Source organism: Capra hircus, chromosome 6, assembly GCF_001704415.2.
Source record: "Capra hircus breed San Clemente chromosome 6, ASM170441v1, whole genome shotgun sequence".
Taxonomy (NCBI): domain Eukaryota; kingdom Metazoa; phylum Chordata; class Mammalia; order Artiodactyla; family Bovidae; genus Capra; species Capra hircus.
This window is the reverse complement of record NC_030813.1, coordinates 71,144,867-71,172,081: the sequence shown is the minus strand read 5'-3', so window position 1 is coordinate 71,172,081 and position 27,215 is coordinate 71,144,867. Positions and strand designations below refer to the sequence as shown.

General features: G+C 41.6%; 1 protein-coding gene across 1 annotated transcript in view; it reads left to right on the top strand.

Moving 5' to 3' along the window:
* Positions 10,060-27,215, top strand: part of KDR (kinase insert domain receptor) — a 46,930-nt gene continuing 29,774 nt past the window's right edge. Inside the window, exons 1-12 of the mRNA XM_005681629.3 lie at positions 10,060-10,389; positions 14,044-14,137; positions 16,258-16,454; positions 19,195-19,325; positions 19,600-19,768; positions 20,484-20,623; positions 21,237-21,414; positions 22,823-22,937; positions 23,025-23,188; positions 25,053-25,209; positions 26,311-26,434; positions 26,951-27,059. Coding sequence (XP_005681686.2) covers positions 10,323-10,389; positions 14,044-14,137; positions 16,258-16,454; positions 19,195-19,325; positions 19,600-19,768; positions 20,484-20,623; positions 21,237-21,414; positions 22,823-22,937; positions 23,025-23,188; positions 25,053-25,209; positions 26,311-26,434; positions 26,951-27,059 — 1,645 coding nt within the window. The 5' untranslated portion in view covers positions 10,060-10,322. The remainder of the gene's footprint in view (positions 10,390-14,043; positions 14,138-16,257; positions 16,455-19,194; positions 19,326-19,599; positions 19,769-20,483; positions 20,624-21,236; positions 21,415-22,822; positions 22,938-23,024; positions 23,189-25,052; positions 25,210-26,310; positions 26,435-26,950; positions 27,060-27,215) is intronic.

The window sequence follows — 27,215 nt, the reverse complement described above, 5'->3', positions numbered from 1 at the left end:
TCCTCACCCTTATCTCAGACCTCTAGCCTCCAGAATTGTAAGAAACAAATTTCTGTTGTTGGAATGCTACCCAGCCTTTGGTGTCATGTTATAGAAATCCAAATGGACTAAGATACTGCCTCCTTGTAACTGCTTTAGGGATGAGCAGATGAGATGCAAGAAGATTTTTGCTGAAGACAAAGAGTCGTTCTCATTTTTTTTTTTTTCTCAAGAGATCCTGGCAAAGAATTTTTTGTGTATACTGTGGTATGGAGATGTACAGCAATTTTTTTTTTAACAGTAAGGAAAGCCTGATGGCGCAATTGAGCAAATTATACAGAAAAATAGCAGGATGACACACTGAGATTCTAGATAAAATTATCTGAAATCAGCCCATAACTTATAGCAACATGATCCAATACATTTCATCCAGATTGAGTTGGTTTATTTCTATTGCTTACAATCCAAGGAGGCTTCCCTGAGGGCTCAGCCATAAAGAATCCGCCTGCTAATAGAGGAGACATGGGTTCGATCCCTGGGTCAAGAAGATCCTCTGGAGGAGGAAAAGGCAACTGACTCTAGTATTCTTGCCTGGGAAATCTCATGGACAGAGGGACCTGGTAGGCTACATCCACGGGATTGGAAAGAGTTGGACACGACTTAGCGACTAAACAACAACAATGTACATACAATCCAAGGACTTCTGACTATTGCAAGAAGGGAACGAATAATTCAGTTGGATGGGGGCGTAGCAGGAGGGGTTGAGGAGACTTCTTAGTGTCTGGTTTTGAAGGGAGGCCAGTCTCCTATAGGCAGACTTTGAAATAAAGTATATTCTAAGCAAAGAGAACTAACATTGGGCAAAAGCCTGGAGACCAGAGAGTATAAAGCATTTTTTTGTAAGTGATCAGTGGACTCTGTATGGTTGGATATAGAGTATGTCTATGGTATACTAGAAGATAAGCTGGAAAAACAGGAAGCAGGCAAAGAATGAAGCTTTGAGCACCAGGCTTAGTATTTGGGACTTTATGTTGTATGCAAGTGCCAACAGTCAAAGATAAAGGACAGATGAACCTGGTGTTTTAGGAAGATAACTTTGGCAGCAGAGTGATGGATGGATTGGAAAATTCCAGAACAAAGGCAAATGGTCATGAATCAAGGCAGTTTGTGAAGCAAAATAGGGGTTAGATATGAGAGATATAAGAAAGTAGACAAGATTGGTTTGGGTGGAAGGAAAAAGGCAAGGGGGTAGCAAGGCTGCAAGGCATGGAGTACGAACATTTAGATGGATTCTGCGCTTGAGAAGCCTGCACAAGGCAGTGCAGGAGTGCAGAGACAAGTGTTCAGTTTTGTACACTTTGAATTTTAAAGATCGGTGGGACATACACATGGATATATCCAGGACAGATTGGAATTAGAGTCTGGAGCTAGAGTAGATGTCAGAGCTGAAAAGCACAACTTTGCATGTTATCCCCATAAAGAAGAGAGTTGACGGCACAAGGGAAAATGAGATTCCTGAGAAATTCATGGGAGGGGAAAAGGGATGATGGTCAAGAATGATTTGGGGATTCTGTATGTCTAGAGTTGAGCAAGGGCTTCCCTTGTAGCTCAGTCAGTAAAGAATCTGCCAGCAGTGCAGGAGACCCAGGTTCAATCCCTGGGTTGGGAAGATCCCCTGAAGAAGGAAATGGCAACCCACTCCAGCATCCTTGCCTGGAAAATCCCATGGACAAAGGAGCCAGCTGGGCTGCAGTCCATGGGGTTGCAAAGAGTCCGGCACGACTGAGCAACTAACACTTCACTTCAGAGTTGAGCAAAGGAGCTTAAGCTGATGAAAGGCATTGGCTGGAGAGGTAGGCATGTACAGTGTAATGAGACTCAAGCAAACACAGAGCTTCAAGATGGGCTTGACAATGGATAGATGTGGTCGAGGTGCTGCTGCCGCTGCTAAGTCACTTCAGTCGTGTCCGATTCTGTACGACCCCAGAGATGGCAGCCCATCAGGCTCCGCCGTCCCTGGGATTCTCCAGGCAAGAATGCTGGAGTGGGTCACCATTTCCTTCTCCAGTGCATGATAGTGAAAAGTGAAAGTGAAGTTGCTCAGTGGTGTCTGACTCTTCACGACCCCATGGACGGCAGCCTACCAGGCAGTGGGCAGAGTCAAGTCTGAGAAGAAGCTACGGTGTTTGAGAAGAGAGGATGAGGGCTGGCCTTTCTCTTTCCAGAACTTGTAGATGAGGAAAGGTAAAAGTATCCAACAACCAAGTAGCCTTAGGGAGACTCAAGGTCACGGTCCTTATTCCTCAGGATAAGGAAATGTAAGTGTTTTTGTAAACAATCCAAAGATCATTTTGTCTAATATTTTCGATGTGTTGCTTTGTTACTAGACTCATTTTCTCCACATCTGGAACTTCTATTTATATTATGTGGTCAGATGCGTGAAATGACTCCCTTATGGCCTTTCATCTGCCTATAATCAGCCTGACCAATTTGGGGATGATTATCAGTTAGATCTGAAGTTATACTTTTTATTTTATTTAAAACTTTCCCTCTGTGTGAGGTGTTCCTTGCTGAGTTGTTCCACTTGGTTTTATTACGTACACCAAACAGTGACATGTGAGAAATGAATGTTCAGAAACACACGGAAAGAAAATTTTTATTTGTGCCTCAAGGGATTCCTCACCAGTGTTTTGGAAACTCTGGAAACTAAATTTATATACAAAGAATGTAAAACTTTTCTGCTTTCATTGATTAGCTCTCATTGCTGGTGAAGCAACATTACTGGGAAATGCTGTCTTTATTCTGTAGAAATGTGAAAAGCACTGAAAACTAATACAACTAACCTGGAAGTGGGTATATTCTTCCTGTGAGGAATGAGTGACTGATAATTATTCTCTAGGAGACAAAGCAATTGTTTTTGCATTATTTAGTTCTTTGAAAGCTTGATAAGCTTTTAAGGGGAGATGGCATTAATTCACTGGAAAATTGTTACAATCTGCAAAGGACACAGACATGAAATTTGGGTCACACATTTTTTTGTATAGCACATGCAAATCTTATAATGCTTTTTTTGTTACTCAAAAAACAAAACTGTGATATTCACTGATTAATAAATTAAGAACTTTTTCACTCTGTGTCTGTTGATGTTGTTTAGTTCTATTTATTCTAGGAAGTTGCCTTCTGTAAAGGTAATTGTGATGGATACCCAAGAGACACTTGATTCTGAGGAAAAAAAGCGAAGAAACAAAGAAGAGCAGAAAACAAAATAATAAAAATAGTTTGAGATTCATCAGTGTATTAAGGAAGGATACACAGAGATTGTGCTAGGCATTGAAAACGCAAAATAGATTTGAATTGATTCCTGCTTTTGAGGGAGAAACAGTCACATGAACATAGTCATATGATCATATATTGTGTAAGTGCTATGTGTATATAAGAAAAAGAAAATAATTTCTTAGCTCTATGCATAACAAAATAGTCCAAACTAACTTGTTCTAGGGTAAAGTATAAATTCAGTATAGCTTTGGATATATTTATATTTTTATATGACTATTTTATAAATGTGAATTTAAAAATGATTTGTAAGGTACATTTTATATAGCTAGCACATATAATTTGAATCCCACAGTATTTTTGACAATGGTTCTATTTAATCAGACATAACATGATAAGTATGTAATGTACAGGGTACATTTTATTAAATAAGCATCAACATCATGCATTTCATCATTCTTATTATACCTTAATAACCATCCTGCTAAACTCAGCTACCTGCTCAAGTAAGATTTAACCTCTGCCTATTTCTTTCAGGAAGATCTCAGTTGAAGAAGGCAGTTGAATAAAGAACTAAACCATTACTTGCGAAGGTCATTTGAACTGGGTATTGAAGGACAAATAGAAGTCCTGGAGACTAAAAGAACCCCTCTAAAACCATGGTAGAAAACAAATGCTCCAAATACACAAGTAATTATGTATGCAGGAGTACCTGCTTTTCTTTGAAGGGTAAAGTGAAAATCCCACTGGGATGGGGTTCTGGAGTGGGAGATGGAGAGATCTAGTGATGTGTCCTTAATTCTGCTCTGATTGTTCACCCAGAGTGATTCTCCTAGTCACCCTGGGCCTTCCATCCACCCAGCAAAACGGAAGCCATCATCATGGAGAGGCTGAGGAAGCCAATGACACCTACTGACTCAGCCTCATCCCCTGAAGGAGACCAGTCCTTCAAGAAACTGTATGTATCTGGAAGAGTGCTTCTTGTGTATTTACTGCCTCTCTGCTTTGAAGTCCTAATTCCACCACTTAGAGTTGTGGGACTTTGGAAAATTTCTTTTTTTTTTTTTTTCTCACTTTCTTTTTCTTTTTTTTTTTAATTTTCTAAATTTTAAAATCTTTAATTCTTACATGCGTTCCCAAACATGAACCCCCCTCCCACCTCCCTCCCCACAACATCTCTCTGGGTCATCCCCATGCACCAGCCCCAAGCAAGCTGCACCCTACGTCAGACATGGACTGGCGATTCAATTCTTACATGACAGTATACATGTTAGAATTCCCATTCTCCCAAATCATCCCACCCTCTCCCTCTCCCTCTGAGTCCAAAAGTCCGTTATACACATCTGTGTCTTTTTTCCTGTCTTGCATACAGGGTCGTCATTGCCATCTTCCTAAATTCCATATATATGTGTTAGTATACTGTATTGGTGTTTTTCTTTCTGGCTTACTTCACTCTGTATAATCGGCTCCAGTTTCATCCATCTCATCAGAACTGATTCAAATGAATTCTTTTTAACGGCTGAGTAATACTCCATTGTGTATATGTACCACAGCTTTCTTATCCATTCATCTGCTGATGGACATCTAGGTTGTTTCCATGTCCTGGCTATTATAAACAGTGCTGCGATGAACATTGGGGTACATGTGTCTCTTTCAATTCTGGTTTCCTCGGTGTGTATGCCCAGCAGTGGGATTGCTGGGTCATAAGGTAGTTCTATTTGCAATTTTTTAAGGAATCTCCACGCTGGAAAATTTCTTAAACATGCAAATCTCTTACCCCCACTTCCATATGAAAATAATTATAGTATCTTCTCCTCTGAGTTATTGTAAACATTACAATAACATAATTCAAGGAAAATACCTGACACATATAAAGTGCTCCAAAAATTGACTTATTATTATTGTTATTATTTTTATTTTTAAAAAGCAATGAGTCTCTTGGCTTTTAGCCAATCATTAACTAATTGTAAGAAGACTATGCATGGATTGTTTGCAGAGAGATGAAATGACTTCTCTTCCGGTTTAGAAGACTTTGAGGAAGGCAAAGGAACATTTATTTAAGGATGGTGATTTCTTGTCACTCTTCTTCATTGAGAATTGCTAACAGTGCCTGCTGCCTTCATGGGATGTTGCAGCAATGAAGTGAGAGATGCAGTGAAGCATTCACAACAGTGCCTGCTCACAGACTGTACTCAGTGAATGTTGGCTGTTATTATAATTTTCTAACATCCTTCTCTGGTGCCATGTGGATTTTCAGTTGATTATTTAAGTTCTCTGCGTGCTTTCCACTTTTAAAAATTGTTATATTGATCCTTGTGTGATATAACAAGAAACTATATGGGTGAGCTTGGGGAAGGCACATAGGCATGCATACTTACAGTAGTTGAGATTTTTCCTATGCAGGTGGCAAGTAGTGAAGTCTGTTTCATAAATATATCACAAACTCCCCAAAAGGATGGAGGACTTTATGAAGGAAACGAAACACTGATAGAAATATCCAAGGCAAGCCTGGCTTTGTGGTGAAAATCTTCTTTTTCTTGAACATACAAATATGTAAGTTAAAAATAAGTCACACAGGGAGTAAAATACACATGGGTGTGTAAGGAAGATGGATAAGGAGAGATAAAGTGTGCTCGTGATCCCCCAGTGCATGAGTGTCATGAGTACAATGGGCTGTGAAGTCCAGCAAACATCTGGCAAGGTAGTCAGGGCTCTGGTAGGTTAGAGCAAAAACAAATATTGGAAACAAATTAAGTGAAGTAAACAGGGGAAAGTGACATGCAAATATGTAATCAACAAATGGCGATGGCTGAAAAATATAACAGCTGCTAGAAGAGAGAGTTGATCTTGATTTATATATTTTATTTGTACAAGTCACACGTTCTCATTTTGACAAAATGTTGTAGAAATATATGAATTAAAAAGTGCAAGTTCCCATCCATCTGCTTCTCTGCTCCAACCTTTTCCCAGAGGTAATGTCAAGATAACTGACTGTGGTATTGTACAAGACCAGGCAGCTCTTTGATTATAGTTAATTAAAACAGATTTTTTTTAAATCATGGAAAATTATAAACGTGTAAATGTAGAGAATAGTAAAATGAACCCTTTTTTAGTCATCATCCAGCTTCCACAGTTATTAATCTTTTGCTAGCCTTCATACTTTTTAAGACATAAAGTCCAAAATACTGGTGGTCATGGAACCAAAGTTGGCACCATGGAATGTAATTGATGCATTATGCTTTGGTGATATGAACCATTTATATTCTTTGTGCACGAAGCCCAGTGAAACAGCTGGAGATGCAGAGCACGGTGTGATTAAGTAAAATTTGCCCTGGGTGGAGCTAGTGTGAGGACTGCTCATTTCTGTTCATGTTGTCTATATTTTTACCTTCTATACCCTAGTTCCTCATGTAGTATCTAGCACATAGTAGGGGATGAGAAATTGTTGTTGAAGAAATGAGCCTGATTTGCCATTCAGATCTTGGCAACATGAAAGAGACTGGGCATTGTAGTGTAATTAATCTTTGCAGAATGCTTTCCAAAGGGCATTAGGTGCTTATTATATAGTAGGTGCTTGGACTTAGCAGCTGTTAAGTCATGCTTTATGTATAGTAACTCATTCAATTCCTGCAAAAACCCTTGGCAAAAGGTACTATTATCATCTTTTAGTTTCTTAGATATGCACCCAGTAAGTTGGTCAAGATCATGTGAATAGTAAGAGGCAGACCTGGGAGGTAAGCCCAGCTAGTAGCCTGTGTGTACTTAGCACCACTCTTGGTTCCTAAAGATATCTGAATACCATTTATGGGAAGCTGAACACACTTGCATACTTTGAAAGGTAGTGATCTTACCTGTACTGCCTGATTAACTCACAAATTACTCCTTTGCAGCAGTGCCAGAGAATGGGAGGGTATTGCACGTGGAACAAACTTAAAAAAGAAAAAAACAGACTTTGTCATTTTTCATGAACACAAGGCACTTCTTTGTGCTGTGTGGGAGGGAATGTGGTAGACTGATTTCATTGAGATCCTGCCAAATTCTGGTCTTGTGGCCATCAAAGACGCATCATTTCCTCTAAGACTTCTAAGGGGGCTATTACCATGGGCCTGCAGGTTCTGGTTTGCATTCAGAGGAGACACTATCTTCTTAAGTGAGACGTGGAAAAGGAAGTGTCACAAATTGTAAATAAAGTTGAGAGAGAAGAATTGTTTGGAGATGGAGAAAAATTGCCTGCTCCAAACCAGGTTCCATCTCCCTCCCCCTTATCCAACTTTGCCAGAGCGCATCCTGTTTTCCTTGCTAAGTTTACTTGCAGGAAGAGAAGAGTTTAAGTATACCCCTGGCCCTGACAAATAGCTCCTAGATTAAATATTAGTGTATTTATATAGTGAAACACCATGCCACTATGAAAAAGAACAAGATGGAGCCCTAAGGCTTGATGTAGAATGGTCTCCAAGTTTTTTTTTTTTTTTTAAGTGAAAAAAGCCAACGCTCAAATGGTATTTATACCAAGGCTACCCTTTGGAAGAAGGATCATGATACACCTTTATTTGCTTGGAAAAATAGGAAAGGTAAAAATGCTTGCCTCTGGGACTTCCCTGGTGGCTCTGTGGTAAAGAATCCGCCTGCCAATGCAGGAGACAAGGGTTCAGTCTTGGGCCAAGAAGATCCCACATGCCTGGAGCAACTAAGCCTGTGTGCCACAACTTCTGATGCTGTGTTCTAGAGCCAGGGAGCCACAGCTACTGAGCCCACATGCCACAACTACTGCAACCTTTGTGCCCTAGAGCCTGTGCTCCGCAGCAAGGGAAGCCACTGCAATGAGAAACCCGCACACTGCAACTAGAGAGCAGTCTTTCTACCCTCCGCTCACCGCAACTAGAGGAAGCCCACGCTCAGCAGCCAAGACCCAGTGCTGCCAAAAAATAAATAAAAATTTAAAAAATATGCTTGCCTCTGCTGAAGGAAGGACTTTTCATTCTAAAACTTTCCGTATGAAAAATAATTTTAACCATATACATGCATTACATTTCAAAGTTAAAGTATTTCAAATGTCAACCTGGCGAAGTAGAAGGGTAGATAGAGGAAGGGCTTCCCTGGTGGCTCAGTTGGGTCCCTGGGTTGGGAAGATCCCATGGAGGAGGGCATGGCAACCCACTCCAGTATTCTTGCCTGGAGAATCCCCATTGACAGAGGAGCCTGGCGGACTACAGTCCCTGGTGTCGCAAAGAGTGGGACATGACTGAGCAAGTAAGCACAACACAGCACAGATATAGTAAGCATAAAAAAAAAAAAATAGAAGAAAAGGAAGATGTTACATTAATTTTGTATTTCAGGAGGAGGAGTTTGGATTAGATGTAGAAATGAAATATTTCTACCTCTCCATCTTCCTGAAAGATGGTCCTTTAAGTTGTCATTTAAAAGCCCCAGGGAAGTGAGAAGTTGCTCTGTAGCGCTGGGAGCCTAGTTTAGCTCTCTCTGATGACCTGGAGGGATGTGATGAGGGGAGGGGAGGGAGGCTAGGGAGGGAGGCAATGTGTGTGTAATTACGACTGATTTGCATTGTTGTATGGCAGAAACCAACACAATATTGTAAAAAAAAATTTTTTTAATAGAAAAAAATAGAAAAAAAGCTCCTGGAAAGTAAGAGATGGAGGGATCTAGAAGATCCTATTTAATGAAGTTAGAGGACATGAGCTGTCACTTCCCAGGTTTGGGGAGAAATGGAGAGAAAAGAATACATGTGGTTAGAAAGGAAGCCGAGTTCTCCTCTAACAGAGCCGCGAGGAGTCTACACCTGCCGAGAAAGTCGAGAGGTTTGGCACAGACCGTTCCGGGTGCCCAGGGTCGGGAGCTTTGCTTCATTGCCCCTCCAGTGAAGCCCGCCGCTGCCGGCCTCCTTCCCCTCCGCCTAAGGGGATCCTGTCTGGAAGCTGTGCTCTTGACAAGGCCCGGGAAGTGTCACGCTAGGGACTTCTGGTCAGGCCACACGGTGGACAATCTCCTTTTCAAGGAGACGCTCACACACGAACAAGGTACGCCAGAGCCCTGGGTACTTCCAGCTCCTGGGAGGCCCGAGATAGGTTTTTGGTGAAAGGTAGATAACAGCGGGAGGGTCTCAGATTTAAATGCTTTAGGGGGCGAGACAGGTAACTTAACAACGTGCGAAGCCATCAGGTGGAAGAGGAAATAGTGGGAACTTTGGAGAACTGGGCAAGTGAATATGCGGACTAAAGGCATTCAGATTCAGATTTTTAAACTACAACTGTGCTGGCCAAGCAAAACATTCTGGAGTCTGGCTGGAGTCACCACCATGTTGCGATCCTGCGTTCGCCTCGGCTCAGTATCCGATTCTCCCGGGTTGCTTCAACCTGCCGCTGAGCCTCGGCCAGTCCCCCAGCCGCTTCGGGCGCTCGCGGAGCCAAAACTATCCTAAACTTTGGCGCGCCTCCTGACGGCGCAGTGTCCCTCGCCGCTCTCCCGGTGTTGCTCCCCAATATCTTGGGGGTTTGGGGAAGGCAGCGGCCAACTAAATCTTGGAGTGCCTCAGAACCCATTGCGGGCTACATTTTCTTTCTGCCAGATATGGAGTTGTTGCACCCGGGACGTTCTCCCTTGGGCCATACTGGCCAGACGCAGTTGTGGGCAAGTGGGGGAGATGCAGAGATGGAGTGGGCGTGGGAAAGCACCGAATCCACGCACCGAACCCGGCTGAGAGGCGGGGCTGGTCTCGAAGGGAAGCCCCGCCCTGCATAGCCCCGCCCCCGCGCTCTAGAGTTTCGGCTCTGGCCCCAACCCAGCACTGAGTCCTGGGACTCCGAGAAAGCCGGAGGTGTATGGTTGCGTTTCCTCTGCCCGCGCGAGGCATCACTTGCGCGCCACGGAAAGCCAGGAGCTGTCCGGCAGCCGGGATCATCCTCTCCGACTGGCACCGCAGACGCTCCTGCAGCGAGCGCCCCGAAGCCCTGCGCGGCTGCGCAGGTTCCATCTCCGCGCCTTTTTCGCGGAGTAGGACCAGAAAGAGAACGGGCGCCTGATTTCTGGGCATTGCGCCCGGCGCGAGGTGCGGGATGGAGAGCAAGGCGCTGCTGGCCCTTGCTCTGTGGCTCTGCGTGGAGACCCGGGCTGCCTCTGTGGGTAAGGAGCCCACTTCCTAGAGAGAAAACGGAGAGATCGGGTGCGGGCGGAGAGATAGGGATTAGGAGAGGACCTGGAAGCTGTACCTAATCGGGACTGATAGAGCTGGAGAGGTGAAAGTGACTTGACACTTTGTGTTCTTTCATTTACCAAAGAGGAAACTGAAGCTCAGTGACTGACCCAAGTTCACCCAGAAAGTTGGAAGTCTCTTGAGCCTAGTTCCACCTCCACTACTGTTTTCTGACAGGGACCTGGGCTGGAGAGTGTCCTGCAGAAGCCGATACACCCTCCGGCTCTTGGGAGGCGGCAGTGGGAAGGCGCCCCGGGCTGGCAGGCAGGAGGTGCCCCCGCAGGCGGGAACAGGCGGTGAAGCCTTGTCCGGTTGCGCGCACCATCCTCGCCCGAGCGCGGGGAAGGAAGCCCTCTGGGAGCCGGGAGCCAGCTTGGCCGGTGGGCACCGTGCACTCAGCTCTGGCTCTGTAGTAGTCGAAGCGGGACCCCGGTCTGATGGTCGGATGTTCCTTTTTGGTATGAGCTCATCTATACACACCCACTGTATGAAGTGGGGTCCAGGGGAGAGCGAAACCTTTTCTTCTTCCTGGTGCAAGACAGCACTCTCTTCGCGGAGAGAAAGGGGAATGGGGCCTTGGACCGGGGCTGTGACAGCTTCCGAAGGTGTCTCCAAGTAATAGACACCTTCTTATTGTAAAACAGTTTAACGTCTTTCAGAGCGCTTTGGTCTTTCGGGTAAGCACATGGTCAGAAGTTCACGTTCTGAAAACTCTCTGAGCGATTTGGTACCTAGATTGGGTGCCACTCGCCACTCTCCTTGCCGTCTAAAATTTCTCTCCTTTAAGATTAGGAACACACATGCCCTTGTTGCAATAAATTTCCTTTCTCTCTCTCCCTTCTCCCCCTTTCCTTTACCCCGCCTTTCTCTCTCATCTCTCTGTAGCCAGTTTGCTGGTTTCCAGATTTCCACTTTTCCGAGGGCCAGAAGGAAGAGGGTGAAAAAGCAAAAAAACAACAAAAAAAGCATAATTCAGGGGAAAATTCTTATAAAATTAAAATTCCTTATAAATTAAAGAATCACCTGTCTTTTTTTTTTTTTTAGGACACTCACATGCATATACAGTAACAGGATCATCTGTCTGTAGTTACTGAATTTTCTTAATAATGACTTGGTTCATCCATGCCAGCTCTACCAGGGACACTCATTTGTCCCTGACAAGACCTCTCTCTGTCTCCCTTTAGGGGGAGAGAGTGAAGTTCTGGAACTTGTAGTTTGTTCTGTATTCCCCAAAGATGTGAGTTGCTTTTAAGCCCAGGGTGTTCCATAGCACAGCAGTAGGAACTGTAATCTGGTTGCCCTGAATATAATGATGAGGTTGCCCTTTTGGAGTGTGTGACATGCTTAATTGGATTGGGCTATAATTGATGCCATCAAATTTTAGAGACAGAGGCACTGTTGTTTTTCCTTCCTGTCTTTGAGCTGGAAGGGTAATAGTGCACAAATGAATTAATTTTGGTTATGGGATTTGAACATAGAAGAGCTTTTTATTGAGTAGCAGTGTATGTACTTCTTAGAGTTATTTCTTTAGAACTTTCTGAAAAACAGAACTCAGACTTGCCAATGAAAATGAATGAAGCTTATTGGTGCAAAAAGAAATTGAGCGTTGGTCTACATGTATGAATTTAAAGTTATCATTATTGATAGCCTTGTAGAATAGTTTTTTGTTGGAGATATGTCTCTAGAATAGTATGATGTTGTTTTGGTTCTCTATGAATGGATAACTTTTTGTTTTTTAAACATAGGAAAGTGTGTCCAGAGTGTGTGATAATCTGTAGAGGTGATTTACGAGAGATTTTCAAGAATGTTTTGTTTTGGTGATGGTGGGAGCGTAGCTTATTTAGAGCTTAGTCTTTACTACCATTTTTTTCTCTTGTGCATATGCACAAATAATGGATTGTTTCTCATTTGGGTCATCGTGTGAATTGTATTAAGTTACTGTTTTTGACACATTTCTCAACTGAGCGTTTCTCAGCCACACTTGATATCTGTGCTTATCCAGATGAATTGTTTTCATTTTCCTTTCCTTAGATGCAGCAGGGCTCGGTTATTGGAAGACTTTTCTTTTGTTTTTAAACATTTTGCTTTACTGTTTGTCTTCTTTGGGGGTGGTTATTTCCTTCATGTTGAAAAGTGCTCTGCTGATTACTGAACATGACCCCCCAGACCACAGCTGTCCAAGAGTAGCCCATCGACCATGTATGCCTACCTCACCTGAAATGCTTGTTAAAAGGCAGATTTGTAGGCCTAGTCATATTGTGATACATGCTAAAGGTTAAGACTGCTGCCCCCGAAACATGTCAGGTCCAATGCCTGTTAGTTTCTGAGGTTTACTGATATAACAATTTCCAGTTTTTAAAATAAAATTTGATATTAAGCTACAAATCTATTAACAATGTATTTTGCACATTTGAATGAGTGTATAAGAACACCTGTGATCAGTTGTTTGTTTTGCCTGCAGCTGTTCACGCTGGGGTCCAGAGTCAGTGCTCTGCACATTTACACTAAATATTTGCTCGTACTTGTTTATTCATACATTTTCATATTTGCTAATACTCTTTTATTTGCTCAACGATGTGAATCCCAGTTTAGGCCTATAGAGTCATTTGTTCTTAATGGATGTGAGTTAAGGGTCATATGAAGCTTGGGTGCTTACCTAGCATCAATCACTTTTTAAGGTGGTGTTTTGAAAATCTGGATATCAATTAAGACCCTAGCATGGTGGACAGTTTTTCTTTCTCTGATGCTTTTTTTAACACCTGGTAGCTGTTTGCGTTTAGTTGGCATTGAACTCAGTTTTCTTGCTGTGGAGTGACCCATGGCACGGAAACTGTGTGGTATATTTAGGTAGACACTTTTCCTGTGTTCCAAGCTTGGTGTCAACACAAGCTCAACACTTTGATCAATAAGTTGAGATTCCCCACTTGCAATTCATTAGCATCATCCTTTTTAAAGTCCTGTTCTCTGAGGAAAAGTACATGCATATTATATGACATTGGAAAATGTTTCTTTTCTCAATTCCTCTCACCTAGTTTTAATGTACGATCGTTCAACCTTGGCAGTTCAGTTACCAGAGTAAGTGCATTAGAAAATTGATAAAGAAAAATAAGACAAGGTCATGGACATTTCCCACCAAAGTACATCAATAAACTATGTAGAAGTCGCTCTGTGTAGTACTCAGTAATCAGCAGTTTGGTCAAATGTGTGCGTCCTATGTTTTATAAAAAATGTCAGTGGGTCCTTTCCCAAAGGAGTGAGGTCATCAGATGAAGGTTCATTTGGTTTCAATGTCCCATATCCTTTTCTAAGACCTTGAAGTTGGCAGTGCAGGAAAACAGGAACTCCACCCTCACTCCATGAATTGCAGAACTGTTGTGTTGGTTTATGACCATCTGCCCATTCTTCCTGTTATGACACAGCTTGTGAACTTTTACTGGGAATGGTGAAAAGTAAATTCACAAGTTTTACACAATGAACTGCTGAAGAGGCCTTTTAAAGTATAGAGTGTGCATTGTTTATGGAAGGTGTTTCCTATTGGCCCTGACTCAGTGGCAATTACATTCATTTATTTAATTTGTTTCTAGGTTTTTCTAGTGTTTCCCTTGATCCACCCAGGCTCAGCATCCAAAAAGACATAGTTACAATTATGGCTAACACAACGCTTCAGATTACTTGCAGGTAAGGATTCCTTTTAGATTCAGATTTCCTGTGTCAAATATCTCATTGTTTATTAAAGAAGCAATAATTTTCATACAGCAGAATTGTAATAGAGTCATTGTAATTGTTTATAAGTAGTGAGGTTTCTAAGAACTAAGGTAATAATGAAAACATGAGAAAGGTCTTCTCCCCGAAATTCTGTGCAATTTTACTGATATTTTTTCCCCTATAATCCTTTACCAACACACACACACCCTACTAACCATTATTGATAGCACCTAGCATGTGGTATGTTATATATACTCTATCAATGTTGAATAAATAAATGAAATCAAGGATGTACCCTTAGAGTTAAAGAAGTTTTGGGACATATTTGTTATTCTCAGCATGGCTCTTGGACATCTGTTTAACATTTTTCAAGAACTTCATTTTATGATAAAATTCTGACTATAGTAGCAATTTAATATTCAGTCATTAATATTACTGAGTGAATCTCATGCTCTGGCTTGAGGTTCTGACATGTCTGTCACTCACCAGCTAGCAAGAAGTCATGCTCTTGATTCTTGCTCACTGGGGAAATAGGTCTTCTTGACAAGAAAAAGAGGCTTTTAAATTTTGCCTTCCAGCCCCTACCGCAGGAAGAAAAGTAAGAGAACTTAGGGTTTAATGTAGTGATTATGCTTGTCAGACCCAGAGGCTTCTTGGGATCAGTGTGGCTTTGGCAGAAATGATGGGTGGAGGCGACCTTGCCCTCTGAGAAGAGTGCTGAGGGTCCACAAAGAACCTTGGGGCGCTTGTTGTCATTGTTTCAGCGTGATGAATGCAAAGTGTTCAGCACGGTGACACCAATCTATTTTAGCTTGCCGAGTGTAAAGGATACTCTAGCCCCCTATCAAGGGTAGGTCACCAATAACCAGCCCTTAGGGAAAAAACAGGAAGAGGAGCTGTTGGCCTATCTTTGCTATTTCAAGATACATTTCTCCATAGATTTCCCTCTTAACCACCCTTGACAAGAAAGGTTATTTAAACCCCCTGAGATTCTGTACTCCCTTTATGTCGTGAAAAAGATGATGGAGTATGTTAAAAGTAACTTCATTAATGTTGCTGCAATTTGATGTCAAGTTTGCTAAAGAAGGGTCAGTGATGATACATTTGTCTTCACGTTGACCGTCTTCTTTGGGGCTTTGCAGAGAAATTCTGCAGTGAAAGTAGTCTGTGTTTTAATGCTATCCTTTCAACGTCCTGTGAGGCCCTTGCTGCTGCTGCTAAGTCGCTTCTGTCGTGTCCGACTCTGTGCGACCCCATAGACGGCAGACCATCAGGCTCCCCCTCCGTGGGATTCTCCAGGCAAGACCACTGGAGTGGGTTGCCATTTCCTTCTCCAATGCATGAAAGTGAAAAGTCAAAGGGAAGTCGCTCAGTCGTGTCCGACTCTTAGCGACCCCATGGCCTGCAGCCCACCCGGCTCCTCCTTCCATGGGATTTTCTAGGCAAGAGTACTGTATGTGCCAGTGACAGTTGCATTCCCTTCCACCCTAACCTCACCTCTTACTCTCCCGACTGCCCTCTCTTCTGTAGCTACTCTGGATTACCTGCCATTTTCCTAACACTATAGATAGGAATCCACCCCAGGGCCTTGGCATTGCTGTTCCCTTTGCCTGAAGCTCTGTCCCCTTCAAGATACATACTGCCCACTTCACCAAGTTACCTCCCTCCAGAACTAACCCTTCACTTGTTTGTTTGCATCTTCTAAATTTTCTTCATAGTACTTATCACTACCTTTTATATAATATTATTCACTTTTTGAACATTTTGGCTTCATTGACGTTTATTTACTTTTTTTTTTTTTTTTTTGCCTGTGTCTTCCAGTTAGACTGAGGTTCCATGAAGGCATTGATTGAGGTTTGGTTTGTTCACTGCTGTATTCTCAGTCTTTACCAATGTTTGGCACATAGCTCATGTTTAATAAATATTTGTTGAATGAATGAATGAGTTAATTTCTGAAATTAAGACTCTGCCTTTTTGTCATATTGTCCATAATATGAGGAGTTTGTATAAGTTAGAGAACTAAACCTTCTATTTTCTTAGAAACAGTCTCGTAGGCATTTCACTTAAATACTTGCTTGGAATGAATTTTTCAGGGGTCAGAGGGACTTGCGCTGGCTCTGGCCCAACAATCAGAGCAGCTCTGAGAAAAGAGTGGAGGTCACAGATTGCAGTGATGGCTTCTTCTGTAAGATGCTCACAATTTCAGAAGTGATTGGAAATGATACTGGAACCTACAAGTGCTTCTACCAGGACACTGACATGGCCTCCACTGTTTATGTGTATGTTCAAGGTGAGTGCTTAAATGCCGTTCACTTCTCAAGTTGATTTACCAGTTACAAAGCACAATAGGTGCACAGAAGAATTGAGGACAACAAAGGCTCGCTCTGAAGGCTGTCGGCCAACAGGAATCCACAGAATTCCTCTCTCCGAAGGCCTCCTCTGAGGACAAGATGCAGTGATTTGTTCTGCAGCTTGGGCCCTGTTACACCTCTTTTACCCAATTAGTTCGGTTCTGATCTTTGTTTCTAAGCGAAGTCTATGTTTGCAACTGACAATGGAGATTTATAAGAAGCCTTCTGATGTTTGAGGGGGAAAAACCCTGAAATCCTTGAAAAGGAAGATTCAGGGATGAATTATGGAGCAGTTTCTGTGGAGAGATAGGTTATCTACAGCAGATTCAGAGATTTCCCCAAGAATGCACAGGGAATCAGCCAAGGGCTCTGGAGCTTTTTTGTTCATAAGAGCTTTTTTTCCCCCCTCTTACACTTTATGAAAAACAAGTTTCCATACACTCACGCAAATGAAGACACTGACTCAAAGAGCCTTTTGAAGACAGGATTTCTTTCCTTTGCTTGTGTGGTCTAAGGTCTTGGATGATGTGCTCTGTTATCCTAGAGCTTGCAATTTGGAATTTACACTGTGGAGGCCAGCTTACCATCCACGTAGGGTACAATACATGTCACGTGTATTTAGTATTTATAATCTGAATTATTCTTTGCTTTGTGTTTCAAAAATCTTATATTAACTTAATTTTCCTGGGAAAACTGACTTAACTAGTAGATGCCAATCATGTAACTTTGGTGGTGTTAACTGTATAGTATAGTATTTTGCTTAGATATACTAAATATTTTTCTTTTCAGTAAAGATGAGCTAAATTTTATTTATTCATTTGTATACCTCTGTACATCCCAGAGAATCTGAAGAAGGTAAGGATGGCTTAGACTTTTTTTCCAGAAGCATCTTTTACAGAACGGGGATTTCATCAGCTTTGGGAAGCACACTTACATATTGCCATTTACATTTCAGTAGTGCAATATGGTCAGTGCAGTGGAGAACCATCAAATAATGTATGTCACTCCTGGATTGCACAATATTTGAGAATTACTTTTGTGCAGGGTAAGCACAATCCAGGATAGATTCGTGTCGTCCTCCCTTCTGCAGAAGTTGAAAGAGACAAGGCTCAGATCTTTGAGAATTTCTGGCTCCTTTTGATCTGGCAGTCTTGGGAGATCAGGCTTTCTCAGAAGATTGCAAGGATTTCCTGCTTTCAGGCTGTCTGGAAATACTACTAGGATGAACCTCTCCCATAATATCTCGTTATTTCCTTCTCCCCAAGTCAGGAAACCTGGAGACAAGCGAAAATTCATTTCATGAGTTCCAGTAAATATTTTATTTTGAGAGGATGGGTGGTTGTTTGGGTTTCTTTTGTTTATTTCCTTTTTGGGGGGTACTGAAATAGAATTGATTTACTGAATAGCTTTAGTCTTACGTCAAGGGGTTAATTTAGCTTCCAAAGACTTGCTCTATGAGCAAGCTATGTAATATTTCATAGCATGTAGCTGAAAGATAGGCAATACTAAGATGTAGCCATCTCCAGCCCTGTTTATTTGTACACTGCCTGTCTTTGAGAATACCATCAAATTCTACTTCCTGTCTAAGCCTAGTGTTCTAGGAGGTGAGTTGTCCAAGATTTTGGTCATGAAGTTTAACAATGGAAAAGAAAACATTGAAGTATTCCCTATGGATAGTCCTTTAATATCCCCTGTGGCCCCCACCTTACTTCCTTAGCCTTCTGACCCCATTCCCTCCAGCAATGATGGAGCCAGGAAGTGGGTCTTGGCCTCGTAAGATAATGGCTGTGGCATGTGGTGGCCTGGATTGGCTGCCTTTCTGTGTTTTCCAGCTGGGAAGGAAATCAAACTTCTGCTGTTGCAGGGAATTAGCTGCTTTTCCCCCTTTGGTTTAATTAACTCTTTCTTCACTTGGACCAGCAACCTTGAAGAGCTGTGAAAATGCTTGGTCAGGTGTGTTGGAGGTATTGGTATGACCCATTATCTCTCAGAGATTTCAAGCATGCCTTTACCCCAACTCTGTCTCTGGGGAAAGGAGTGGTTTCCCAGTAGCATATTAACATCATATGATCCATGTTTGAACAGCATTAAAATCTCTTTTGTTTTTTTTCTCAGTCTTTGCCATGATGGTTTTTCATGTTTTGGTCACTGAAAATATTAATGACTACTGAATCTTAAGCTAAAAGCAATAACTATTAAACATTACCTTATACAGAATCTTATATTTACTCTTCACAATTGTAAAGCTTTCTCTTGAATTGAATTAAAAATGGTCAGTTATTTCTTTATTTTAAAGATCCTTTGGGAGCCATTCATCTGATTTCATGACACATTATTTGCTTAAAGAGAAATAATGTGAATTTTTAAAAATATTAATAAAACTCGATAGGCAAACTATACAGATTTAACTTTAAATTTATTTTAAAATTTATGTATATGAGAGATGTGTAACGTATATGAAAATGTTTATGAAAATAAAGACATACGCTCTTTCACTTTGAAAAAACTGTAGTGATCAATCTGCCAGGTTTCTACCAGACGACCTACTTCCAGATTCCCTGGCCTAGTGAGAAATATCTTTCCCAGTCATTCATTTCTCTGGTTAGGGTTTATGAACCTGAAAGATGACCAGCTTTTCTAGTAAATGCCATTAACGAATGAAATGACATTCTCATCTAGATTACAGGTCTCCGTTTATTGCTTCTGTTAGCGACCAGCATGAAGTTGTGTACATCACTGAGAACAAAAACAAAACTGTGGTGATTCCATGTTTGGGGACTGTTTCAGACCTCAATGTGTCACTTTGTGCAGTAAGTTACATCTTCTTCCATCATCTCTTACCTTTAATTTTTAGCTAATATTAAGATGGTTAGCCTGTTTATATTGTAATTATATATATTATATATTGTATATATTATATAACATTAAAATCAACACTGAATTTTAAAGGAAACTTTAGAAAGGGTCAATATGACAATAAATAAAACCAATTTGTAATCTTAAAATAAGATGAATTCTTTAGTGTTCATGGTTTTCACTTTTGGATAACACGATTAAATATTTGATATTTCTTTTCCTACCCAGAGGTATCCAGAAAAAAGATTTGTTCCTGATGGTAACAGAATTTCCTGGGACAGCAAGAAAGGCTTCAGTATTCCCAGCTATATGATCAGTTATGCTGGCGTGGTCTTCTGTGAAGCAAAAATCAATGATGAAAGTTACCAGTCTATTATGTACATAATTGTGGTTATAGGTAAGAGGACAATTCCTTTTTAATCTTTAATATTAGATAATAAAAATTAGCTTCTTATATTAAGATCCTGGAAGACAAAAGATATTGAGAAATATATTAATTCAAGATTTAGTGCTAAGCAGTTCATTACATCCCCTCTTTCTCTATCCAGTAAACCTATGTGCTGCTGCTGCTAAGTCACTTCAGTTGTGTTCGACTCTGTCCGACCCCATAGATGGCAGCCCACCAGGCTCCCCGGTCCCTGGGATTCTCCAGCCAAGAACACTGGAGTGGGTTGCCATTTCCTTCTCCAAACCTATGTGCAATTGAGATTTTTCTCCTTTCTTATCAGGACCAAGGATGAATAAGAGTTCTATTATAGGAGCATATTTTATGAAAAATTCAATGTTCCGAGCTTTGCTTGGCATCAATTCTTTTAAGTATACCTATTTTATGGAAAGTTCAGTAGCTTTCTAAAGCTGGCCCCAGTGACTATTGACTTCTCAGATTTTACTGCTTTTCTGTCCACTGGGCTACAACACTTTGGAAATCCCTCTAGAGCTGCTTTGTGAATCTCTGTAGGCCATTTTTCCTGGGAGTTACCAAGGTTTGGGGAGGCCCTCAGGGGAAAATGATGTGATACATTTTGAAGTTGCTTTATTTCTGAAAAAATGTGAGCCAAGTTATAGATTTGGTTTCCCTCTCACTTTCTCTTTTTCCAATTTGCTTGCTCCAGGGTACAAGATTTATGATGTGGTTCTGAGCCCCTCTCATGGAGTCGAGCTGTCTGTTGGAGAGAAGCTCATCTTAAACTGTACGGCAAGAACTGAGCTAAATGTGGGGATCGACTTCCACTGGGAATACCCTTCTTTGAAGGTAACACTAACAACTCAAAGCCAGACCTCCAAATACTTTGATAATGAGCTCCACTGAAGTTTGATTGAGAGAGACAGGGACCTCTTTGGCCAGGTAAAGTTGAAGGGCCTTAGCTCACACTAACACACACATGCATACACATTCATTTTGAAAGAACTACAGGACATACAGCACCCATAGAAAGAAAGAGGCAAAATCAAGAACTCTGTCCAAGCTGTGAAGATTAGTTTTCTTTTGATGATTATGTCTTTCCAGTTTGCATTATTCCTCCGTTCTCCAAAGTCCTTGATCTATTTTCCCTTTAAGGAAATTTTTTTGCAGGAAGTGGCATGAGACATTCTTCTCCTTAGACTGTGGTCATATTTCCTTGTGTTTCTGCAGTTAATATTTCTCTCATTCCTGTTATGTGAGGTTTTAAAATTCCTAATTCAGTTGATTCTATTTATTTCTCCTGAAACCAAATGTAATTGTCATCTGCATAATGTTAAAAATTCAGAAGTCTCTATTATTAGCATTAGATAGTGTTCACCAAGGGCCAAGACTTTTGTTGGTATCTAGAAGCTATTGGGGAATGTTATACTGGCCTTTGGAAGTTCAGTAACCTCTTTTTCAGCATCAGCATAAAAAACTTATAAACCGGGACCTAAAAACCCAGTCTGGGACTGAAATGAAGAAGTTTTTGAGCACCTTGACTATAGATGGTGTAACCCGGAGTGACCAGGGGTGGTATATCTGTGCAGCTTCCAGTGGGCTGATGACCAAGAAGAACAGCACGTTCGTCCGGGTACATGGTAAGCGAAGATTGCCTTCAGAATTATGCTCTGCCTTGAAAAGTGAGATAATTCAAATACGTTTGGGTCAGCTAGTGAATCCTATTTTGTTCAGTCAGAAGATGCTTTTGAGCTGTTGCTAGGACCTCAGGGTCAAGAACATAGCTTGGGTTCAGAGCCCAGCTTTAGAGCGGAAATGAGCTGATGTAGTTAGTGCTCACTAAATATTACTTGTTGTTGCTGCTATTCTTATTATCACTGTAGTAAGCAGAGGGTTTTTATCTAAGATCATTTTACAAGTTTTGTTCAATTACAAGGCTGAGAGGCTTCCTTGAATTGCAAGCATAAGCCTTGCAATTGGTGAAAGCTATATTTAGTTAGTTTCTGTGGGGCTTTGAGAAAATAACTTAATTTCCCATTTATTCTCTTTCACTCACATAAATGTCTCAGTTTAGATGATAATTTGTATGGCATCTAACTTACAAGCCTTCGTAAGAGTTTGGATTTTATAGTATGGGAATGCAAGATAGGTTTTGAGCAGAGAGAGACACACTCTGGCTTATGTTTTTATAGGATCACTGTATACGTTTTTGTTTTTTTTTTTTTTCTAATGTGAAATACTTTAGGGAAGTAAGGGCAGAAGTAGAGAGTCTAGTTAGAAGGCTAATTGCAGTCATCCAGGTGAGAGATGGATGGGTGGCCTGGACAAGTTTGGTGGAAGTGGAAGTGGTGAGAAGTGAACTGATTCTGGATATAACTTTGAAGATAGAGCCAATAGCATCTGCATGTTGATTCCCTGCCTGTGGGATGTAGAGAAAAGAATTAGAAGATGACCTCTGAGTTTTTAGTGTGAGCAACTGAGTGAAGGGTAATTTTCTTAACCGAGATAAGGAAGGTAAGGAGGGGAGTAAGATTTGGGTACCCAGGGTTTGGTGGCTTCATTTGGAGATGCCCATTAAATATCCAAGTGGAAACTTTAATATGTTAACCTAGATCCCAGAGAAGTTGGGGCAGGAGATGCAAATTTAGGAGGAGTGTAACTGACAAGAGGAGGTGTCGATAGAGAGAAGAGGTCTGAGGACTGAGTCCTGGTGGATACAGAACATGGGGTTCTGTATAGGGTGTGAAGGGACCAGAGGAGAAGGAGCACCCAGGGGCTCCGGGGGGACATAGAGAAAGCTTCGCAGAGAAGCAGATGCTTGGACTAAGTGAGACTGGAGTGCTCAGTAGGCTTGCAGAGCAGACTGAGGGTGAGACAACAGCTAGAGACCAGGGGTGAGAGAGGAGCTGGAATGGGACCTGTAGGAGTGTGGGAACCGCAGCGACTCAGACCCACAGTTTTTGACTCTTCACTTGAAACTCTTCTTAGAAATGCCCACTTCTAAGAAGTTGCCATCTATGAGAAAAAATTATCTTTATTTTCTTCCAGAAAAGCCGTTTGTTGCTTTCGGTAGTGGCATGGAATCCTTGGTGGAAGCCACCGTGGGGGAACGTGTCAGAGTCCCTGTCAAGTACCTTGGTTACCCTCCTCCAGAAATAAAATGGTAACAACTAGACATAAATGCAGAGCCTTGTGCCACATGAAAGCAAATCCTCAGATTGGACTAATTCCTGGAATTTTTTCCCCATAGGTATAAAAATGGAAGACCCATTGAGTCCAATCACACAGTTAAAGTGGGGCATGTGCTGACTATTATGGAAGTGAGTGAAAAAGATACAGGAAATTACACTGTCATTCTTACCAATCCCATATCAAAGGAGAAACAGAGCCACATGGTATCTCTGGTGGTGAATGGTAAGTCCGTTCAGTTTTCCTTCTCTACCCCAATTCTACTGTAAATAATTTGATGATGCCCTCCTGAGCAGCTGGGCACCTCTGCCTCACTGGCATCATGAGTAGGCTCCTGTGTATAAAAATGATCCAGAACAGTGTGGCTTGAAACGAGGTGGCAACAGTGTGCTTTGGACATGTTTGCTTATGAGGCCAGGTGATCGAACCTTGGTCAAATGTGAGACTTAAGTAGATGGTATAGCCCATGGCTAAATACTGTGAAATAAAAGTGCTAGCAGGGACAGTCATCAGGCTCAATTGCAGTAACCTTTGAATTGTGCTTCTGGCATGCAAATGTTTAAGATTCTTCTTGAATTTTGTGGGAAATTTCTAGTTTGATTTGGGGTTGATGTATCAGTGATGCACATATAGCTTCAATGCAGAAAGCTTTTCTAGGTGGACATTTCTTGGAAGTGTTTTAGTCTTTTTTTCAACAGAAGTCTGGGACCTGACTCTGAGGCTGTAAAGGGGAGATATTAAATTTTGGATTTAAGGATAATTTGAACTTTATTTTTTCCAACCTGAATGATGCTTATTTATAATAAGTCTTCTGGGTGGGAGAAGAAGGTCATCTGGTTAAGCAAATGCAAGAGATGCTAAGTTGATGGACATGGTATATTGCCATCTTCCAGTGGGAGAGGGCAGGAAGACAAAGTAGCTGAGGTTTCACAAACATTTGACTAGTGCACCCCTCCCCCATACATCCATTAATATCTTGCTCCAGACACAGGTTGGGAAATACCTGTCTGTTGTAATCCTTTATGCTTTCTACTGGCATAGCAGATTAAAACTTCAGAATCTTCTCATGTGATATTAAAGTGCTTCCTTATACATCCTGCCATGCTCTGTATGTCTACTGAGCTTGGCTTCATTTCTTTGCTGGGACATCAGCTTCAAGGAGTATTTTAAAGAAAACAGGTTCCAGAAATGTCATTTAGGAGCCAGTTGGATATAGGGGTTTGGGAGCAGAGAGAAGCTGAGAAGCTGGTAGGAAGGATGGGAAGAAGGAAATGAACAAGAAAGAAAGATGTAAGAATGGACAGTGAATAACCATCTCATTCATCCAGGAAGTCATTTCACATTTGATTCACCCTAGCATTTACCCTCCTCTCTAAAACAAGCATTAAAATGAAGTCAAGTTTTGAAAGTATAATCTTGGGCCTTAAGTTGGAAGTGATGAGAAGATAGTTTCACATTAATGACTTTAGAGCCAAAAACAGAAAAAAGGGAAAGAAGGAGGTCAGGCAGGGAAGGAATGGAGGGAGGAAGGCAAGAAGATAAGAAGGGATAGGAGAGAGGAAGGAAGGCAGGAAGGTGAAGAAGGAGGGAGAGATGGAGAAGGAGGCAGTGTAGGTGACCTTGTCAAGTCATTTCACTTTTAAATTTTTCTCATGTGTAAAGTGGAGAACAATAATAGTGGCTGTGAGGATTAAATGAATAAATTGGTGTAAAGCACTTAGAACAATGTTCAGCACATAATACGTCTGCTTACTGTATTATTCACAACTACAGTATTTTCTTTCTGGAGGCTTGCCCAGTCTTGTGAAATTGGAAGAGCGAGGAGAGCTCTCCCGCTGATGCAGATGAGAAAAGCGAGTCATAGGGCAGTGAGACTGGCACAAAGTCACCCATCTTACTAGTTTATTATTATTATCATGAGTATCACGAGAAGTCAGGTGCCCTGTTTCCAAGTCTAAATGTTCTTGGAAAAGCAAATGGGGGCAAAAATCCTATGCTTGGCAAAATACAGGCTTTGGGTGCTGAAAACTGCAACTTTCCACACCTCCAAGCTGACTGACAGTTCAAAAGTTGTCTTTCTCACCTCCAGTCCCACCTCAGATTGGTGAGAAATCTCTGCTGTCTCCCGTGGACTCTTACCAGTACGGCACTTCCCAGACACTGACGTGCACCGTCTATGCCGTTCCTCCCCCAAGTCACATTCGCTGGTACTGGCAGCTGGAGACAGAGTGCACCTACCAGCCCACGTGAGTAGGACCATGCCCTGTGCCCCTGCTGTTCTGCACTTTAAAAAATATATATATATATTTATTTGTTCTTTCTTTAGATTCCATGTATAAGTGATAACAGACAGTATTTGTTTTTGTCTGGCTTACCTCACTTACCATGCTAATCTCTGGGTCCACCGTGTTGCTGCAAATGACATCTTTCACTCTTTTATACGACAGAGTAGTACTCTGTTGCAAACATGTACCACAACTTCTTTATCCACTGCTGTTGGTGGACATAGCCATGCTATGGTACGATTCTATTCTAAACCAAGAAGGCTATCTCTAAGGTTATTCCTCAAGCAGTACTTTTCATCTCCTTCCATCTTTCTCTGTGCTGTGTTCTTAGGAGATGTCATTCCTTGGGGTATCCTGCTGTGAGATTAGCTCTGTCTAATTAGCCCTTATGTCTACCTCTCTGAATGCAGTTTCTTTGCCACTTTGTTAATTGCCAGGCCTTGGTTTTTCTTCCTATGCCAGTCAGCCAGTGAATACCCCAATCTCCTTATCTGTGAGAAGGTCCATCTCAGAGGAAGTGCTGATGTTTGCAAGGGAGTGATAGACCTCAGAGTCTCAGGCCTGGCTTATCAGGTCCTAACACACAAGTCCAGACATCCTTAGGAAAAACAGCAACAACAAGTCGCCCACCACCACCCTAAGCAGTGCGCTTCCTGTTGTTGTTTTTGAGATGGCCTCTCTAGTTTCTTCCTCAGATGCTGACCATTTCCTACACAAGGCTACAGTCCCAGGGAAATTACTTTAAGAAGCCCAATGGCTTCTTAGTTTCCTCGCCTTCCTTTGAACTAAATTAACTTGAATTGTCTTGTCGATCCGATTTATGAATGGAGGTTTGTTCCCAGAATAGCTGCTTCCCTCCTGTATCCTGAATGAATCTACCTAGAACCTTTTCCTCCATTGCCGAGGCCTATTTTTAATTGGCGCCAAGTCTTGTAACTCGGTGGAGTGCATTCGAAGTTATTTCTAAGAATGTAATAACCAAAGTCTGACTCCTTTCCTTGATATTGATTTGAATTAAAGGAAGATTAAGTCATGACATCACCTGTTACCTCTGTCTTACAGCCTCACTGCCTTAACGACAAACCCATACACTTGTAAGGAATGGAGAAACGTGGAGGACTTCCAGGGGGGAAACAAAATCGAAGTCAACAAAAATCAGATTGCCCTAATTGAAGGAAGAAACAAAGTGAGTCTTAAGTTTTTGAATTTGAAAAATCTGTCTCTCTTTTATGGAAGGATGGACTGAAAGCAGGGTAAAATAATAGGTGAGGAATGTTGGAGATTGACTGTCAGATAAGTGGAATGATAAAATACTAGCATATAAAGTCAGTTTGAAAACACCATTGACTTTCAGAAGCACTATTGACTTGCTATTACTGTATCAGAGAAACATAAAATACATATGCCATTAACTCTGTGCATCAGTTGTATGGTAATTCTGATTCCATAAACATGAAAGTGAGAAAAGGTATGTAATGTTGTATTGAAACATTTTTAATTTTATGGTTCCAAAGCTCATTTTGTATGACGTGTGAGTAGTATCAGCATAATTGTAATTGCACGGATTTGAGTGCAGGCAGTACTGGAGTATGAATGGAGTAGGCAGGTCGCAGCGGTGGGGGGGACACTGAGTTTTAGTCTGAGTGCTTGTGCATAAACATAGGCTCCGTTGTTTATGGCTTGGGATTTATTTTTTTCACAGACTGTAAGTACTCTTGTTATCCAAGCGGCCAATGTGTCCGCTTTGTATAAATGTGAAGCAGTGAACAAAGCTGGAAGAGGAGAGAGGGTTATCTCCTTCCACGTGACCAGTAAGTGCTCTCCAGGGGCTGGGCTGGCTGATAAATACTCTGTCGTCCTGACTGTTCCCATGAGGGGCAATGGCTTAGGAAGGGAACATGGGTGGATTATCGATGCTTTTGTTCACAGATGAGAACTCCTCAGGTAGCTCCTGAACTCATGGGGAG